The sequence below is a fragment of the Grammomys surdaster genome, unplaced genomic scaffold, assembly GCF_004785775.1.
Source record: "Grammomys surdaster isolate TR1022 unplaced genomic scaffold, NIH_TR_1.0 220, whole genome shotgun sequence".
Taxonomy (NCBI): Eukaryota; Metazoa; Chordata; class Mammalia; order Rodentia; family Muridae; genus Grammomys; species Grammomys surdaster.
In genome coordinates, this window is record NW_021604665.1 from 9,452,662 (window position 1) to 9,473,318 (window position 20,657).

Consider the following 20,657-nt stretch of genomic DNA (forward strand, 5'->3'; position numbering starts at 1 on the left):
CTCATTCTATGTTTAGAAGACCTTGTTTCCTTGGTGTCTTCCATCTCCTCCAGCTCTTACCACTCTTTCTGCCTCCTCTTCTTCAGAGTTCTCTGATCCCCGAGGGGAGAGATTTGATAGAAACATACCCCTTTAGGGTTGAGTGCTCCAAAGTCTTTGACTCTGCACATTGTCTGACCATGGGACTCTGTATTTGTTCTTAACCGTTGGAGGAGGAAGCTTCTTTGAGTATCAGCTTGTCTTTATGTTAGGTGAGTCAAGGGGGTGTTGTCTTTTAGGAGTAGGGTTTTACCATCAGTTTTATGGAAAGCAACCAGTAGCCTGGGTTCTTTTTTTTTTTTGTGGGGGGTGTTCCATGGAGCCCCTTTGTCCAACAACTTGATTAGATTTAACCTGTCCTTAGAACTGGATGTTTTATTTGGTGATGAGCTGTCTAACTGAGGCTTTGTCTCTCCCGTTATTTGATGATTTCATTTAGATTTCTTACATATATGTATATATTTCAAGAAGCTTCTTCTTTATGGGATTTTTATACCTTTCAAATGGGACTTAGTTTTTGTCCCTTTCTGTATTCCCTATCTTCCCCTCTTCCCCCTCCCCTTTATCCTTATTTTAGTAAATTTTGTGTATGTAATTTTTTTGCTCTTTGAATTTTAAGTTGTCCACTCTCTTTTCCCTATTTAAAACTAGAATAATAATAATATATTTTTTTAATTACCTGAACTGTTAGTTTCTAAGGATAACTGACTTCCTTAAATAAGGCCATAGAAGACTGTAGATCTATCTAGACTGGTAGGTTCTCAGGTGTGCACTGAGAATCTGGGTAGTGGTTTTATGTGCACTTAATAGCACCAGTAAATCTGTTCATTAAAATGTACTTATTTTTTCTCTTCCTTTTTCGTGGTATAATTAGTTGAGAATTGGTACGATTTGGTACCTCTTTCTCCTTATCCTGTCCCTTCACCTTGCCTTGTGATGATAGGTCTTGGTATGATAATCAAATAAAATTCTTAAAATTGGAAAGTGGGATTTATCCAAAGCTAGTTACACTTTTGATACATATTTGATAGAGGTATAAACAATTTAGAGTACTATAAGCACTCGTAGAGGTCATTAACTATGTTAAAAGCTTTGACATACTGAAGATTGATTTAGGATATGGGCTGGTACAAATATTAATGCACTTGCAACCTTGGCTTTTTGCCAGTATTGAAAGACATTGGTTCATTTAACTGCTAAGCCTTAGTATAGAAAGAACATACTGCTTCAAATAAAGATAATGTTATTAGACTTGATTCTAAATTATATGAGATAATAAAATTAGGACTCTATTCAGCTTTTATTTATGACGGTGTCATGTATGGAGTGATACTGTGAGTGAATGTGTTTGATATGACAAGGGCCCATGAGAGTGGTAAAGGTTCTAGTAAATGTTAACAGTATGTGCAGGAAGAATCCACAGTAGCTTTCCTCTTCTGGAGATTTATGGCCTGAAGATAGCTCCTTAGTTCCCTGTAAATACTGACAAACATACTGAGCTTTCAGGGTGCTACCCCTTTTCTCTGTCTGAGAGCACAGACCACCTGGTCTTACGTTTGTCCTGTCTTCACTCCCTCACTACTCTCAGTCAGGGTTGTGGGACTTTGCAAGGATGCAGCAGTATATTACTGTTATCTCACTGTGTATCTCTGGCTGGTCTGGAACTCGAAGACCCATCTGTTTTGCTCCTGAGAGCTTTTAGTGTGCCCTGCCACACCTAGCTTCTGCTCAGTTTTTGATGATATTTATTAGGTTCCATGAATAGTTTGTAGACTGAGTAGAACAAAAAGACATACTAAAGCTACCTGCTACACATAAAAGTGAATGACTCTTTGGGCCTTTTTTTCCCCTAAGAATTTACATATGTAATCGCTACATTTACATGATTTCCACCCCTTCCTTTCCTCCTGTGGTCCCCACTCTAAAATTCATGACCTTTTAAAGCACATACAACATACTGAGTTGATTTAGTGTTGCTCCTATATGTATGTGTTTTGGGCTAATCACTTGGGATTGGATAATTTATCAGGGGTCTCATTCCTGGAGAAGACTGATTTTTCTTTTTTACTATCCTTTTATTGCCTGTAACTTTTTATTTTATATATATATACGTGTACCTGAGTATAGGTTTGTGTACCTCAAGCATGCAGGAATGCTTTAAGGTCAAAGTCTAGATCTTTTGCAAGAGCGGTAAGTGCTGTTAACCACTAGGCCTTCTTTCATTGCTGTTGCCTGTGGTCCTTCACCTGGGAGAAGGGCCTTGTACAAGTTCCCCATTGTGTCGGCACATCAGCTAATGTTGGCATTATGCAAGACTTGTTTGGACAGCAATACTGTTAAGACTTAATGGTGTAGCTTCCCTGTTAAGTCTAGAAGACACTGTTCAGCAGCAGACATTTTTGTTCTCTAACTCCTGCAAATCTTTCCATCCCCACTTCTGTGGTGCTCCTGAACTTTAGGTGCAAGGGTTGCATTGTAGATATATCAGTTGTGGATTTTGTATTTTGAACATTTGTGGATTTCTGTAATGGTAATAGGGTAGGGCAATAGATAATGGGTCTAATTTCAGTTTTTCACATGTGGACATCCAGTTTCCTCAGCACCATTTGTAGAAGATGTTGTCTTTTTATTTATAGTTTAGGTTTTGGCATCTTTGTCAAGTATGGGATGACAATAACATGCACACATTTTGGTCTTCTGTTTTGTTCCATTGATTTACATTTCTGTTAACTGTTAGTTTGATGTTTTCTTTTTTTTAAATTTTTTTTGTTTGTTTTTTTGTTTTATTTTGTTTTTTTTGAGACAGGATTTCTCTGTGTAGCCCTGGCTGTCCTGGAACTCACTCTGTAGACCAGGCTGGCCTCGAACTCAGAAATCTGCCTGCCTCTGCCTCCCAAGTGCTGGGATTAAAGGTGTGCGCCACCACTGCCCGGCAGTTTGATGTTTTCTAATATTAGGCTGGCTGATGTTATGGTCATCTGCTTAGCTTTGTACTCAGGTTATCTCTTTGGTATACTTGGCATTGTTTTGTGGTGTCAAGCAAATGTTTTTTCTTATTTTACATTCTTTGGCAGAACAACTTTCAGATTTGACTGCTGGTTGAATAAACATAGAGTCTTGGATTTTAATCAGAAAACATTTGTTTTATTATGAACAACATTTCCTTTAATCATTTTCTAATTGTACTCTGGCATAATGCAAGAAATAGTATTGTTTCTAAGAATGTAAGTTTTGGCGGGTGTGGTGGTGCATGCCTTTAGTCTCCCAGCACTCGAGAGGCATAGGCTGAACTCTGAGTTCAAGGCCAGCCTGTTCTATAAACCAAGTCCAGGACAGCCAGGGCTCTTACACAGAGAAACCCTGACTCATCCCTCTCCCTCAAAAGAATGCGAGTTTTGCTAAGTATGGCAGCACAATGTCTTCAATTGTAGCACTGGATATGCAGAAGCAGGCAGATATCTGAGTTCAAGATCAGCCTGGCCTACAAAAGTGAGACCCTGTCTTTTAAAAAAGCGTGAGATTTAAGTGTAGTTTATTCAGTAAAAAACTACTATGATTTCTATCAGTTGTGTGTGGTACAGTGAAGATGTGTGGGTTTTGAAGTTAGAGAAATTGGGTTCAGGTTATAGCATTGTCACGCATTAGGATAGACTGTTGTGAAAATGAAGGCACTGTGAACATTGTGAATCTGAGGCATTGCAACTCTCTTTATAAGCAGCATAAGTAGGTTTTAATAGAAAACACTGAAATCCAAAGATGTATTTTGTGCATTTTTCAGCATATCATTTTGTACTTACATACATTTGGCTCTAAATTTGGTGATAATTCTGAGTCCAAAACCTCTTTTAAAAATGCATTTGTTTCTATATGTTGTTTTACCTGCATGTATGTCTAGGTACTGCATGCATGCCTGCTTCCAATGGAGACCAGACAGTATTGTTGGGTCCCTTAGGATTAGAGTTCTGAGCTGCTATATGGATCCTGGGAATCAAACCCCCTGGGAAGCCAATGCTCTTAACTGATGAGCCATTCTTCTCATTTCCTCCAAACTCTCTGTAAAATGATTATTGTTCCAAGTCTTATTTCAAGACTTTCACTCTTTTGGATTTGCTGTAATTGAGGAAAAACTGCATTCTGGCAAAAGTGTTTGGTATATTTCACCCCATAAGTTCTTAGAAAATAGTAAAGTTTGCCTCAATGTATATAGGTTGTATATAAAGTTGTAGTAACGGAGCAGAGTCTATTTAAAATACTTGTGTGTCGGAACTAATTTATTATGCTCTATCCAGTAACAGAATCATAATCATCTATGATGGTCAGTAAAATGTTTGGGAGCAAAAAGAAAGTTTGAGGAAACTTTGTTTGTAAATAAACTAACAATTATTATTTATGTTATCTTTTATAAAAAAAAAGTTCAGATTGAGTGGTCCGAGTTTAGAATATTGTACTAATCTTTTTCTGGAATGAGTTTTAAAGCATTCTGTTTTCTGTGTTCCTTTCTATTACTGTCAGTGACTCCTACATTCATTCTTCTGTAGCTTAATACATGGTGACTTGATAAAGCTTCACTGTGAAACACTGCTTCTAATTCTCACACTAACGGCCTCAAACTATAAAATTATTTTGCAGTATTCCTTTTACTATTCAACGACTATGTGAATTGCTAACAGATCCAAGAAGAAATTATACAGGAACAGACAAATTTCTCAGAGGAGTAGAAAAGGTACGTATTCTATCATGAGAATTAAGTTTGAAGAAAGCTGCTTATTGACTTTTATTTTGTTTTCTTATTCTTTATTAAGCATTAAAAACAAAACAACAAAACAAAAAACAAAAAAACAAACCACCAGAGAGACATGAGAATTAACAGTACATTGTATACGTCACTATGGGATTCTGAAAGTCAGAAGCACGCAGTTTTGGAAACTTGAGTGTAAAACCATTGAAGTGATATGTATAGACTAGAAAGATCAGTTCAGATTATGGGTGGAAGGTAACAAAGGAAAGAGTATTCTGGAGAATTAAGTGAATAACTTAGTACACAAAGATATGGTAGTTGAGTTTTAAAACTTAATTCTCTTGTTCATTATAATTTTTTGTGGGTTTCAAAATCAGTCCTTTTACTCTGAGAACAGGAGTCTAAGACCATTGACTTTGGGATTTTTCAGTAGTTAGGGTTTAACAGACTCATGTTTGCTGAGTCTTTATGTTATCTACTAATGAAATTCTGAAGGGCAACTTCAGGGTCATCAGTACTTGAGCTGGGATCCAGAGTAATTGTGTTTTGAAGGTTTTTATTTATGTTTTGGATGAACAGACAGGGTATATCTGTCTGTATTTGCTATGATGTTTTACATTCTGAGCCGGGGATTTAAACAAAGTTTGTTTTCTCTGAATTGTGGATGATAGGACTGTGAGCCAGCCTCAACAGTACTTTTCTGTAATCGCAAAGGAGGGGGATTGGCCGCTCTTTGGGTTCCAAAATATGTTTTTTTGTTTTGTTTTTAAAAAACTATTAAGAGTTATTTAATAACAAACCTAACATTCTTCCTTACAGGAGTCATAATGCGACTTACCTGCTTTAAATTATTGGAATTGATCTTTCTGTAAGAAAAGAAAACACTTAATCTTGGTATAGTGATACAGGTCTATAATTCCAGCACTTGGGGGTCAGAGGAAGCCAATCTCTGAATTGCCCATCCTAATCTACATAGTGAATTCCATGCTAGCCAAGGCTTTAAAAGAGAGGCAGGGGTGAAGATGAGGCCTGATCTTGAGACTTGTGCAGTGGAAGGTTCTTCGGACTTGTATTCAAGGACATGCATGCATGCAAGATAAATGAGGATATGATCCAGCAAGAGAGCAGCGGTTGCAGTCAGACCTGGAGAAGGCTTGCTGCTCTTAGTTTTTGCTTTATTGGCTTTCATTTTTAAACAATTGCTTTGAGTTGGAGTAAATGGAGGCTTGCCCATGAGGCTGATTATGAAAACCTCCCACAAGGGGTTAACAATTTATGTTCTGTGCTTTCCTTTCACTCATCAGCATACCGGTTTCTCTTATTTCAGAATGTGATGGTTGTTAGCTGCGTTTGTCCTTCTTCAGAGTAAGTAGAGTTTTTTCTGCTTTTGATATTACTATATTCTAGTTATTCTAATAGTACTGTTTAAATAATCTGCATTTAGTTATTTCATATGTAACTAAACATGATAGCATCTATTCATTGTGAAATCTACCACCTGGTTCCTGAGGTGGAATGTTGCCAAAATACTGTTCAAGCGATTCCAAGTAGAAAGATTTGAACCAAAGAGACAGGCTAATTACCCCAGTTCTGGCCATGTAGATGCTTTTCTAGGGGTGGCAGTTAGGTGTGGAATAACATACTTCATGGCATTCTCCATGATGGACAAGTATTGCTAATTGTCAGGATATCTATATCCAAATTAAGGCCTTGATTCCAGACATCTGCTCAGCCATGACACTGTTAGCATTTAGGTCACATACATAATTCTGTGTTGTATGTGAATGTCCTAGAAATTGCAGAAGGCTAGTGCACCTTCACCCCCAACCTCACCCCAGGACGTTCAGAGACTGGGGCATGAGAAGGGATGGGAAGAAGATACTGCTACTTGCATAGATCCACTGACTTATTTAAAAACAAAAATTGTATTTTTAGAATTCTTGACTTACCTTTCTTACTAAATCAGATACTGAGATAATCCATTGATGCTTCTTGGTGAAGAACCAAAAAATTATGCTACAAAATTGATTTCCTTTCAAATGAAATGTTTTACTTTTCTGATGAGTGTAAAGTTAGCTGAAGAACATTTCAAGAGATTTGAAAGCAAGTGTCATTGACTAGTAGTTTTCTTAAAAAAAGCAATCTCAATATTGGTGTGTGCATGTGCTGATGTGTTTAAATTTGACAACTGTGTTACAGAAGACCCCGACTTAGATTTTTCTTTTTAATGTAATTTATTTTGCTTCTTATGTATGTGAATGTTTTTACCTGAATATATGTAAGTATGTATACCTTGGATGCCATGGAGTTCAGAAGGCTGGCATTAGCTCTTCTGGAGAAGGGGTTAATAGATGGTTGTGAGCCACCTTGTAGGTGCTGGGAACAGAACCCAAGTCCTTTGGAAGCCATCTCTCCAGCCCTATACCCAGATTCTTACAAATTAGCCATTCACGACCCCTCCTTCTTTCTGTTTCTTCCTTTAAGGCTTTATTTTATTTTGAGACACAGTCTGAGTCTATGACCCTGGTTGGCCGGAACTCGTTATGTGGTCCAGGTTGGCCTTGAACTCACGGAGCTCTACTTGCCTTTGCCTTTCAGTGTTAGGATTAAATTCATGTACTGCCATGCTCACCTGAAGTGTTTTCTTTTATTACAGGAAGAACAATTCTAATAGTTTAAATAGAATGAATGGTGTTATGTTTCCTGGAAACTCACCAAACTATACTGACAGGTGAGAATATTGTGCTTTGTTTTGTTTTTTAAAATTGTTCAGAGTGTCTGTTTTCTGGTAGTATTTGAATTAAGGCTCAGTCTACTTTTAAAAAAAATAAATAAATATTTTATGGGAAAGATACAAGATATGTATTGTATATCTTGGAACCAGGCCATATTTGCTAATATAGGGTAAGGCACAGATCCAAAACCCAAAATTATTGCAAATACTTGTGATGTGTACTTTGGAAGGTGTGATTTTGCGTGTGTGTGTGTGTGTGTGTGTGTGTGTGTGTGTGTGAGTGATTTTTATTTTTTATTATTACATTTTTATATTATTCCTAAAAGTAGAAAATGATGTTCATTTATCTCATTATAGGTCTAATATAAACGGGCCTGGAACACCTAGGCCACTTAATCGACCAAAGCTTTCTTTGTCAGCCCCCTTGACTACAAATGGTTTGCCTGAGAGCACAGATAGCAAAGATTCAGACCTGCAGCTAAGTGAAGAGAAAGGCCACAGGTTTGTGTGTTTTATATTTAAAGAGAGAAAGAGATGCATAGAAATTTAACATCTGTTAAAGGTTTTATAGCATTATTTACTATTCACAAGGTGGAATGACATTCTGTATTTAACAGGCTCCATTTATGGGTTTGAAAGATTCAGCCAGTAAAAGATCAAAAGTAATTGAGGGAGCAAGTTTTCATCTGTCCTGGTTAGGCGCAGACTTTGTCCCCTGTGTCCAGAGTGTTCATTTGCATTAGGTATTATGTCACCTAGCATTGATTCACAAATAAGGGAGACAGATTATTTGGCATGTAAGTGTAAGGGAGGCTCTGTGCATGTATTTTTGAAGTCTTTAGGTTTTGGTGCCCTAGTGGTCCTAGAACTTGCTATGGACAGAGCAGGCCTTAACGTGACTGAAGGAGATACGGCTTCTGTATTTCATTAGTACAGCTGACTACAGTGAATATAGACAAGATTTTCTAGAATTTTCCAGAAAGCTCATAGAATCTGACAAATTGGTCCTAATGGGAATAGTCATGAAACACTTTAGGTTACTTTGGAAATCGTTTTCTTAGCACATATATTACCATTTAATTTCACAGTCAAGTTTTTAAAATTAGAGGTGAGAATGTAGATTATGAGGAAAAGTTTTATTAATGACACTTTAAAAAAACATCTGCAGTGATTCGTCAGCGTCTGAATCGGAAGTTTCCTCACTGAGCCCTGTTAAGAATAAACATCCAGATGAAGATACTGTGGAATCTGAGGAACATGAGGTGAAAAGACTGAAGTTTGACAAAGAAGGTGATGTCCGAGAGACAGCTAGCCAAACTGTATCCGGTGATGTCTCTTCAGTTAGAGCAGAGGAAACAGAAACAGCATCTTCCCTCCCTGAGAAGGACAGAGAAAGTCGAGCCAGGCAGCATTGTGCAGAAGAGGAGGAGGAAGAAGAGGAGGAGGAGGAAGAGGAGGAAGAAGGTGAGAGAGGGGATGGAGGTGACCCCTTCTTCCCCACACAGCGCACACGGGGCTCCTCAGTATGCTGCTGCTGGGCTCTTGTCTCACCCGTGTGCGCTTGCTGCTGAGTTTGAGGAGCTTTGAACCATAGACACAGGAATCATGAAACTTAACTGAGTGTGTCTTGAAAATAAATTTAACTACAACATTTGCTTATTTCTAGAATCGTTTATGACACCAAGAGAAATGGTCCTAGAAAGAAAAAATCAAGAAAAGGAATCTGATGACGCCTTAACTGTGAATGAAGAGACTTCAGAGGAGAGCCATCAGACGGAGGGCTCTGGTGTGTCTCCAGCTCAGACAGACTCCGCTTCAGAAAAGAGTGACAGTGCAGGGCCCTTGAGGAGTGGCTCTGATTGCCGGGAGACACAGGAGTCAGGAGGATCCCCTTCCAGTAAAACTGGAGAAAGTGTGTCAGTGCCGTCCATGGAAAATGACGAAGCCACAGAAGTCACAGATGAACCAATGGAACAAGACTAGCTACTTAAAAATACTTAGAGGCAGTATTTTACATACAGTTCTGGTTTTACACTGTATAAAACTTTTAAGTAATAAATAAAGTGGACCTTTAGTTTTACAAGAGAAACAGGCTGTAAAATAAAGAAACTTAAGAATAAACCCTGAAAGTTGTACATGGAAGAGCCGTGACTGCCGGCTCCTCTGGGTCCTGCTTAGTGCTGATCTTTTTGTTTGGTTTATTGTTTGTTTTTTCCTGGTGTACTCAAATCAGTGGTTTGTGTATAGATTTTTTTTTTAATTTAGAATTAAAGTTTTTAAACTGGAAGATAATTATAATTTTGAAAACTTTAAAGATGATCTCATTTGGTTTATACATACACAAGGAAGATTTTTGTCTTGTCTCTCTAGCAGTTTCCATATTTTGGTCATAGTTTAAACATGTTAACGTGAATTATAGGGTTTCATGTGGTTTCAGATTTTTATTGTTCGACTGTACAATGGAACTTTAAGTCATATATACATATATAGATTATCCTAAGGGGGAATGTTATATTTTTCTGTTTCTATGAGAGATGAATACAGTGGATACTTTTTTATTGGTAATGACCGAGTTCACTTTCTTCAGAAGACATTTTCTTTCTCTTCTGAGTAATTGAGACAAAAATCTGGCCCCTATGAAACCCTGGGAATCTTTAAGTCTGTTGAAATTCCAGGTTAAACACATTCCAAGAGATCTGTGCAAACTAAATTCTTTTGTATACTTCTAAGGTGCCTGAGAAAAAAAAAGACTTCATTATTTATGAGAAAGTGTGCTTTATCTTGGGAGTTGCGCTCAAGCATTAGCTTACAGTTTGTAGAATGAGTGCTTAGGAGCCTGACATGAAACCATCTCAGAAGAGCTCACAGGTCCCATAACATTGGATTGCTTTTCTAAACATTGTCCACATTACATCTGTCCTTCTGAATTATCCTATATGCGCATGGCACTGGTGTGAAACATCACTGTACTGGAAGAATTAGTAGAGTACAATGTACCTGAGCTGAAATGACTGAAGCTGGAGGGGTACACAGAAACCACCATGATTTGTATAACATTTTGAAGTGAATATTTTTGAACATGCTTCTTCAACAGCCAGTGTTATATTTTTCAGATCAACACAAAGCACAATGGTTACTACTCGATAAACTCAATATTTTCAAATTCACATATTTAAAGTCATGCAAGCTGCAACTTCCCTGTCAGAATTACTGGCTGCCAAATTTATACCTGTTTCTTCAGCTGTACTTTTTGATATTTAGAATTTTTAAATTTCTGTAAGTAGATTTTGTAGACTGTAATGTGTTCACTGCCTTTGTGAAGCGGTATATAATTGTATAATTTCGTGTGTAACTGAATGCTTGGGCTTTCAATACAGTATTCATATAAAGCAATAAATATTAATGTTATGAAATACTGGAGTACATTTTTATCAACATACAAAAGAATCCCTTTTTTAGTTTTAGACATCTGAGGTACAGGGATGGACTTAACAGCAGATGTAAAGTTTCTCACACTGAGTTTCGGGTGACTGGAGGGAAACCACAAGATTTGGATTTTGACTGCTTAGACATTACTATGGCTATAAAGATATTTAGCCCCGTTTGTTCATAAAGTAACATACTGCTGACTGATGGCCTTCAGGATCACAGAAGCTGGATGGTATATTTATGAATGTCTAATAAAACTGAATGTTGATTTACTGCACCCAAGAGGGGTGAAAATCAAATGTAATGTCAAAGTTTTGGGCAAAAAGGTTAAAATGAAGCAATTTTAAGTGAGACATTCATTTGTAATGGCCTGTTACTCTATTTAGTTGAGGAATTGCCAGTAAGAGCAGATTTTTAAACATTTTAGGTTTAGAGTTTTTGAGATTTTCCTTAGGGTATTTATGAGGTGGTGGTCAATAAACCTGTTCTCTAAGCTCCTGTGACATTTGATAGTCTTTATTTATGGTGCCATGGACCATTCACAAACAAGTCAGTTTGCTGCTGGTTAAAAGTTGAAGATTTAGCACCGTGAATGGAGGTCTGTGGTTTTACTTGTAAACTTGCAATTGCTATCTTTGCAAGGGGAAATGTATTTCTTTATTAAATAAAGTACAATTAATAGTGGTGAATGTACCAAAATGACATCACTCAATTCTATGAGAGGTCTGCATTTTAATCTATAGTTTAATAGCTTTAATATTTATTAGGTATTCCTATGTTGGTCATAGGTGAAAGTTGTTGCTGTTTATACAGATACACGTAGGATACTGTTGAAGGGTCTCTCTAGGGTAGTTGCAATATTCATCTCATTGTGAAACCATGTTAAGGCTGTGGATGCACTGGCCTCTTGGAAGTCGTCCGTTTCCACAAGTATTGTTAGATGCACTTACAGGAGACTGAGGAAAGCAGCAGTTCTAACAAGAACTGAGTCATTTGTGAATGATGAAAAGGCAAATTTTAGGCACATCTCCTTAATGTACCCAGCAAAGCCCTGTGAGAAGATCCAAGAGAGGGTCAAGACTTTGGTGGCTGAAGTAGCTGGCCCTTTGATGTTGAACAGATCCCTAACCAGTTTCTCCATTCCCAATCTTAACTGATGAGACAGTATACATGTGACATGGTTTTGCCACTTTTCCCTTTTAAAAAGTGAAAGCATTCTTGAAAACTCTCTTCAGTTCTGAAAATGTGACAGAACAGAAGTGAGTAGTGAAAATATATTTTGTTTGAGTGTTACTATATAAATCCACTTTGTCACAACTACAGTCTTTTCCCTTATGTAGCCAGAGCAATGGAGTTAACAACTCTCTGGCTTTGGAAAGCTAGTCCAGAAATCCTGCCTCGGGAAGTCTTACAGCATTGAGATCCCTGTGTTTTATTTTGGCAGTGTAGATAGGCATGTATTTATGCATTTGTAAAATCAAGTTTTCAAATAATGTATGTAATGTACTAGCTTAAACGGTACTTGGCAGAGCCTAAAGCTGCTGCAATGTTTGAATGTGAAACCTGTATGTAGGGTGGCAATGTGCCTGGGGAGCCAAAGCAAACTATTCTGGGTAGTGTTTCAAATTGTCTTTCGAGCAGGAGTTTCTTAGATCTATTGGTTTTGACAAACTGAAGGTCAGTTCTTGAGATTTTGTGCTAATCATAAGATGAATGAATGCAAAAACACCTTGTAATTTCATATGGAATTATGAAAGTTAGCTTGACTGGGTTATTGGCCTAATAGGGATGCTAGTATGTACTGGCTAGAATATATATATATATATTTCACATTTAAAAAGGAATCCGAATTCTTAACCAGAATTCTCTTCTTTCAATTTGGAGCCTAGATCGATCACTTTGCCAAATAAATGTATTATTTTCATAATGCAATAAAGTGTAAACTAGAATGTTTTCATGTGTGGAATCACTTTATTTACTATTCTGATACATCTGCCTCTTGCATTGCTTTTCAGTTGAGGAGCCACAGGGAGGAAGTCTAATATATGAGTCCTCAGAGCGATTGGAGGGTGCTAGCAGGGAGGCGTGTCGCTGCACGGACAGTCATGGTCCCAGGCCTGTGTGCAGGTCTCTGTTGACATAACTTGGCATTAGTTCGAATGCACTGATTTATGTGTGTGTTGGAATCGGAGAAACCCCACCCTGAGGCACCTGCATGATAAGTGTTGCAGGGTCAGATGACAGCATCCGGATTTCTTATTTCTCATTCCTGCTTGAACTTTGTGATGCCACAGAATTGGCACTAATAATGGAAATTTAGAGTTGTACTACCAGGAGTCAGGTGGTCTCTGGCTTATTTCCTAAGGTGAAGCTAGTGAAACAGGCTTTAGTTTTAGAGTTTATGGTCTTTGGGTTTGGTGTACATTTTTTTTTTTTTACTACCCAGAAATGAGGAGTGAAAAATACATTTTAAATGTTGATTATTAGATAATTTTAATCCTGGGTTCAATTCCTAGCACCCACATGTTGGTTCACAGTCATTCCCAGGGGGTCCAACTTGCTCCTTAGGTACTATAGGTATCTGATATGCACACAAAACATCTATACACATAAAAAGGGAGGCAACTAAGAATTAGGTGATTTGATTTTTAGTTATGAGGGAGGTTGGGATGATTTGTCTGATGTCCTGCCAAGGACACCAGATATGTGGATCTCTTCGTCCCCTCTCGCCCTCTAGTTTCTGGATAGCTTACACACACCCAGCAACAGCACAAATAAAACAACAAATTCAATTTTTGTCTCGATGCTTTTATTTCCGCATGCCTCACTTTTAAACCTTCCTGTCCAGCAAGTACCCTTACCCATGGAACATAGCACAGGGGTGGAGGTGGGGTGTGTGTGTTGGGGGGGGGAGCATTGAAGCTGGATTCCTAGGGTTTGAATCCTAACTGCCACAACTTGCCTGGGTAATTACCAAAACAAGTGGCTCTGGAGGGTGTTGCTACATCTACATAAGGTCAGGCTTGATACTGAGCCGCACTGTCGTGTGTTCACAGCTAAGGTTGAACTTTTGCAAACACAGGGTACTCATCACTGCCTGCTGGGACTCAACCATAGTTAACACAGGGCACACGCTGAGGACCCCCCACCACACACGCACACACCATTTATCCAGCAGATCTTTGTGAAATGTCTGAATTGGTGCCTGAAAGCTGCATCCCCCATCATTTTAGCTGCCCTTGAGCCAACTCATACTTACACAAACCATGATTTCTTTAGTGTCCTGTTAAGTGGTTATGTGGTATTTCAGCTGTTGTCAGCTCAAACAGCTTAACCAGTCCCCTTCCTCATTCCCTGGACAACTGCAAAAGCCATTAAACTTCATTACACTTAAAGAATGGCTCAGGCAAGATGTGATGATTGTCCCTTAGTCTATGGTGGAGGAAGAGACAGACTGACAGGTTATCTGCATGGTAAACTCCATGTTATTTTCACCTTATGTGGCGAGGTGCGCTAGTATTTAAGTGTAATGTACTGTCCTAGCTTGCTTCTCTGTTTCTGTGGCAGCCGATGGGAGGAAAGGGTTTATGTTGGTTTCAGGTCACCGTCCATCATCAAGCGATAGCATAGAAGACAACTGAAGCAGAGACCATGAAGGAACACTGCTGGCTGGCTGGGTCCCTAAGCCCAAGCTTGGTCAGCGATCATTCTTATACAGGTTGAGCCCAACTGCCTAGGAAGTGCACTGCCCAGAGTGGACCAAGCCCTCCGCCATCCATTAGGCATTTCAGAAAATGACCTGCAGATATGTTCACAGGCCAGTGTGATGGAGGTAATTCTCTAGTTGGGGGTGCCTCTTCCCAGGTATGTCAAGTTGTCAATCAGACCTAGGCCGACACAATAATAGTTCTGAAGATGGCCACTTGCCTTCGTGATATCCCTGCAAACACCCCCAGCTGGTCATCACCCCCCAGCTCCCCCAGCTCATCTTGCTGCTCTCTCCTAACTTGACAGTCTTGCTTCTTCTGAAAAATCTCGTCTTTTTGCCATTGCTTGCACTGGTTTGTCCTCTGAGGAATGACCCTATAGGAAAACAAAACAGCCACGCTTGTCTGTGGGCGGTTTCCTGTTCTCAGGTTCTGCAGACACACAGCTGCTGCTCGTTACGAGAATGCAGAACTTCATTCACTTGCACAGACAGGTGACATGCTTTACCAGTGGCTCAGCCACTCCTTGCTGCTGTTGGTGTTTTTTTGGAAATCAGGTTAAGAGAATCTTCTAGAAAACACGGTCTGTGGTGATTCTCCTCGGTACACGTGCTCCACTAGCTAGAGCGACTGTACCTTCACCTTGGCTAGAGCGACTCCAGTGTGAACACTGTGCCTTCTCTGGGTGGTACCAGCTGTGAGATCAAGAGACATGTCTGCATTTCCAAGTTGAGATGTGGGATTTAGACTTCTCTGGAAGAGCCATCAGTTAGTGTGATACATGCTCATTTGTTCGTAACCTCAAATCCCAGCTGGGGGATTCAGGAGTCACCGGTAGGTAGCCAAGGGAGATAAATATACAAGTTAAGATGGCAATGAGTGTTTAACCCTCAACAGTTGGGACAGGGCATGCAAGGAAGGTGTCCATTTGTAGGATGCTTTTGAAGTAACACACTGAACACAGTGTGTGACTGTCCTCCATTGAGGGGCTCAGCTTTAAAACAAACAAATCCCATAGAAACATGAACTTATTTATAAACACACTGTCTATGACCTTCTGTTCCAGAGAGACCATATCCCAACACTTAAGAGCCAGCAGCAAGGGACCATGAGTTAAAGACGGACACAGGCAGATCTAGGGCTGCCATGCAATGATGGGGTATGTGCTGGCTAAAGTGTAGTCTAAGTGTAAAACCCACAGCTCTCGTCTTAAAGGGAACAAGACACATTTATTCTGGAGCCATTTTTAACGGTGACCTGTGATCATAGATTTAGGATATTCCAAATGCCATGTTCCAACGTGGAAGCAGTCTGGTGAAACTTTATAGTTGGATAGAGCATAGAAAGTCATAAATCAAGGCAGTTTAGAATATATTGGTGAGAGCATCAGAGAGACAGATACAGCAGAGTGAGACCAGGGGAACTTTTCCGTGGGTCTCGGGTGCGATCTGATGATGCTCTTAGCTTTTAGATTGGTGGAAGCTAGAGATCTGCTAAGTTAATAGATTCCAAAAGGGTTTTTTTACCCATTAGTCACATGATGTGAGTCCTGAGGAGGAGGTAGGCAAGGAAGGGCTTTTCCAGAGGGTCAGAACGAGCCTTAAGTAAGGTAATCAGTCTCTGGAGCTATCCGCAACACTTCATCTTCTCCACAGAACTGCAGTTCAAACAAGTCAATCAGCCTCTGCAGACACAGCATTCCCACAGGAATTCTCATTCACAAACTCGCAGCAGGATCCATTGATGCTAGAAGGGTCTTCTAGAGTGCTCAGGACAGCTTCATTGAGACTGCCATGGTAACTCCAGTAGAGCACTTAGGTGATGGACCCATCTTTTCTTTAGACATTCATGGAGGGAAAAGGAAAAATTTCCATTTTAGTGATTGGAAAAGAGATAAAAAAAAAAGTCAGCCTCTATAGTAAAGAGGTTAAAAACATGGTTTTGATATTTATTTTTACTTTATGTGTATTAGCGTTTTGGCTGTGTGTATGTCTGTGTACCTAATGTGCTTGTGGAAGCCCGAAGAGGCCATTGGATCCCTTGCAACTGGAGTCAGAGACGGTTGTGAACTGTCGTGTAGGTGGTAGGAATCGAACCTGGGGTCCTCTGGAAAAGCAGCCAGTGTTAGCGTTGTTAACTGCTGAGTCATCTCACTAGCCCCATTAAGTGTTTTCTTTTTTAAAAATGATTTATTTATTTATTTTATGTATGAGGGCTCTATCTGCATATACACCTGCACACCAGACAAAGGGCATTAGATCCCATTGCAGATGGTTGTGAGCCACCATGTGGTCTTAGACAGAGGTAACTTTAAGAAAAACTGCCATGTACCAGTCCATGTCCTCGCGTGGATGGAGCAGATGCATGGCCTCGTGGTGCCCCCTTGTGGTCATGAATCTATCTGCAAGATTTTTTTTTTCTTAAAAAAAAGACGGAAAGAAGGAAGAACGGAAGGAAGGAAAGAAGGAAGGCAAGAAGGTCTTATGTTTTTAGTCAGCACATTTTAAGGTATGACAGACCCGCCAAAACAATACAATTCATCCAACTTTAACCTCTGCATAAAATGGACATTTTCCTCAGCATTCTCCTCTAGCCTTACAGTGAGAGCTGCCAAAACATTTTGAGTGGCAACAATGAGCCAGGGAAGGGAAGCTGGGCAGGCCATGTGCATGTGTGTGAGAACCGGAGCCTGGACCCAGAAGCCAACGGAGATGTAGAGAGGGCATGAGCTCAGGGACCTGGGGCTGGAGGCTGTGCGCGCTTTACAAAACAAGACTCCTTCTTTGGTTGTCTGCAAACGTGTGCACAGAGTCTCTGCTATCATGGGGATAGGGTTTCCAAGAGAGAGGGGCACAAGTAAGCTGACACAGAGAATAAAGACAGTTTTAGAGGGGAAAGTGCAGAGGGAAGGAAATAAACCTGCGAACTTTGTTAAGAGGCCCGTCTAGACCCTCAGTGTGCAGTTAGAGAAGACCCCTGGGCTGGTGAAATGGCTCAGGGCATAAAAGTGATTGACATACAACCCTGGGGATCTGAATTTCATTTTAAGAACATGGTAGAAAGAAAAATGATACCCAGAAGTTTTCCTCTGACCTTCACGTGTGTGCTATGGCACTCACACCCGAATTCACACACACACACACACACACACACACGTATCCTACACCGCCTCACCGTTTTTCTGTCTGTCTTTCTGTCTCTGTCTCTGTCTCTGTCTCTGTCTCTCTCTCTCTCTCTGTCTCTTTCACACACACACACACACACACACACACAAATTTTAAAAATCAAAACTGAGAAGTTCTTCCTTATTAACAGCCTTGTGACATTTGCCATTGCAGCACAAGTTATGAAGAGAGTCTTAAATTTAAAGTTACTGTCACTAACAGCCCCTATTATAAAACATGGAGAGATCAAGCTGGCACCCACCTGGAAGCTTCATCTGACTGTAGCTTTCATAGTGCTGGAAGATGCTGTGCATGCTTCTGGAGTAGAAAGGTAATCATCAGACACACCCATCTGCAAACTCTGTGTGGTTTGAATAGGTTTTCCCCCACCCTAACCCCCTATACTCATGTGTTTGATTGCTTGGCTCATGACAAGGGAGTGGGGCACTATTAGGAGGTATGGCCTTGTTGGAGGAAGTGTGTCACTATTGGGGTGGGCTTTGAGGTCTAGGCTCAAGCTCCACCCAGTGTGGAATTCTAGTCTACTTCTATGGATTAAGATGTAGAACCCTTGGCTTCTCCAGTACCGTGTCTGCCTGGATGCTGCCATGTTTTCTGCCATGATGATAATGGACTGAACCTCTGAACCTGTAAGCCAGCCCCAGTTAAATTTTTTTTTTTATAAGAGTTGCCTTGGTCATGGTGTCTGTTCTCAGCAATGAAACCCTAAGACACACCCACTGATGCAGTAGAGGCATAAATGTTATGGGAGTAACCAACCATCTTTTGGTTGTGTCTAAGGCCTGCTCTATGAGATGGAACTCATATTTGGCACCATTAATAGGCCCTGGGAGGGAACTGAATACTATTACCTGCTGAATGGACATAGTATAGAAACATTTCCAATACTCAGAGTATCTCTTGGCCCTCCACAGAGAAGCTTCTTCTTGTAATAGATGGCAATTAATTCTAAGACACTCAACTTAGTCTGGTCCATGCCTAGAGAATAAGAGCTTGTGAAATGCTTAGTCCTAAATAGGACGTACATATCACACACCTATAGTCAAGGCTCCATGATCTTCAAGGGATAGGTGGCGGAAAGATTGTGACACAGAGGTGATGGACAACCCCAAGAAAGCAGCCTTTTCCAGATACATCAGGAGAGTTGCACATATAAACTCACGGCAGTTGTGCCAGCATACACAAGCCTTTTATAAACTCAAGTCAACGTGGACTGGAGGTGGACAGGAAGTCCCACCTCTGGCTGAGGGGCAATTGACAGCTACTGGGAAAGGGAGAGTCAGTTGTCTTTCAAGTTGTTAACCCTGGTAGGGTGACAAAACACAGGGCGGTTCCCTCGCCCAAGAGTACTTAGGCAACGGAAACTGGACTCAATGGTTAAAAGAAAGGAAATATAAGGGGGCTGGGTGGTGGTGGCGCACGCCTTTGATCCCAGCACTTGGGAGGCAGAGGCAGGCGGATTTCTGAGTTTGAGGCCAGCCTGGTCTACAGGACAGCCAGGGCTACACAGAGAAACCCTGTCTCAAAAAAACCAAAAAAAAAAAAAAAAACCAAAAAAAAAAAGAAAGAAAGAAAAGAAAGAAAAGTAGAAATTGAGTTTAGGAAGGTGAAGATAGACAGGGTGGATCTTGGAGTTGGGGGAAGAGAGGTCAATTTGATCAAGACCTATTGTATAGGAGAGATGGCTCAGTGGTTAAAAACCAGGAGCTGGGTGTCCACAGGGTGGCTCACAATCATTTATAACCCCAGATCCAAAGGGTCCGACACCCTCTCTGGCCTCCTCAGGCACTGCATGTGCGTAGCACAGAGAAGCGCACACTCACAAAACACCCATTACACACAGAATAAAAACAAACAACTCTTTAAAAATACATTGTATGACACTGTCAAGGAATTAATTAAAACCTTGTTTAAAAACTCTTTATCCGCCGGGCGGTGGTGGCGCACACCTTTAATCCCAGCACTTGGGAGCCAGAGACAGGTGGATTTCTGAGTTCGAGGCCAGCCTGGTCTACAGAGTGAGTTTCAGGACAGCCAGGGCTACACAGAGAAACCCTGTCTCAAAACAAAACAAACAAACAAACAAAAAAAAACAAAACCTCTCTATCCATATGCAATTTGAATTTCCCTCAGGATACTGAGCACAGGTATGAGAGAGAAAGTGTGTGTGTGTGTGAGTGTGTGTGTGTGTGTGTCTGTGTGTATGTCAGACCACCCTTGCTGGACTCTACTCCTGTGAGGGAAAGGGGTCCAGGTACGGACCTGTACTGTGCCTGCCTGGGGCTTTCTGATGGTCTGTGGATGAGTTTTCCCTGCCGGCTGCTTCATTCTGTCTCCTGCATTCTCACAGCCTCAGCAGACACACAGAGGGCGGCTTCCCAGGTATCTGACCGGCAGGCTATTGGGAAAAACACATGGGCTCCTTTGGCCCTGGTTTCCACGTACACCCCGCTCACTGCTGTGCCCACAGTGGCAGAACAGGCTTTGTCGACAGAAAGGGACTTTCAGGGACTTCACCCTTAGCAGGTGGAGCACGGTGACTCCACATCTGGACCCATCTGGAGTGAAATCCCAGCTTTTATCTGGAAGGCCTGGAGACTTCAAAGAGAGGGAAAATGTCTTCAGTTAGCATGGCTTAGGTAAGGCCAATAACGTCCGAGTTGTTTGTACATTGTCAAGTGGGGGTGCTCCTGTCCTTGAAGACTCACACGAGGATGAAGCACGCAGGGAGTGTGAACCCGTGGCGCTGTGTGTGGGCCCTCTAACCACCCACACTTGCATTTTGCTTTAGCTATGACTGAGCATGGTAGACAGAGTCCACTCTC

At 40.6% G+C, this 20,657-nt stretch overlaps 1 protein-coding gene across 1 annotated transcript in view; it reads left to right on the forward strand.

Moving 5' to 3' along the window:
- The window catches only part of Ppp4r2 (protein phosphatase 4 regulatory subunit 2), a 38,254-nt gene extending 25,361 nt beyond the window's left edge, over positions 1 to 12,893 (forward strand). The window contains exons 4-9 of the mRNA XM_028773083.1: positions 4,669 to 4,762; positions 6,105 to 6,142; positions 7,434 to 7,508; positions 7,869 to 8,012; positions 8,680 to 8,975; positions 9,178 to 12,893. Of these exons, the coding sequence (XP_028628916.1) occupies positions 4,669 to 4,762; positions 6,105 to 6,142; positions 7,434 to 7,508; positions 7,869 to 8,012; positions 8,680 to 8,975; positions 9,178 to 9,494 (964 nt within the window). The 3' untranslated portion in view covers positions 9,495 to 12,893. The remainder of the gene's footprint in view (positions 1 to 4,668; positions 4,763 to 6,104; positions 6,143 to 7,433; positions 7,509 to 7,868; positions 8,013 to 8,679; positions 8,976 to 9,177) is intronic.
- The last annotated feature ends 7,764 nt before the right edge of the window (positions 12,894 to 20,657 follow it).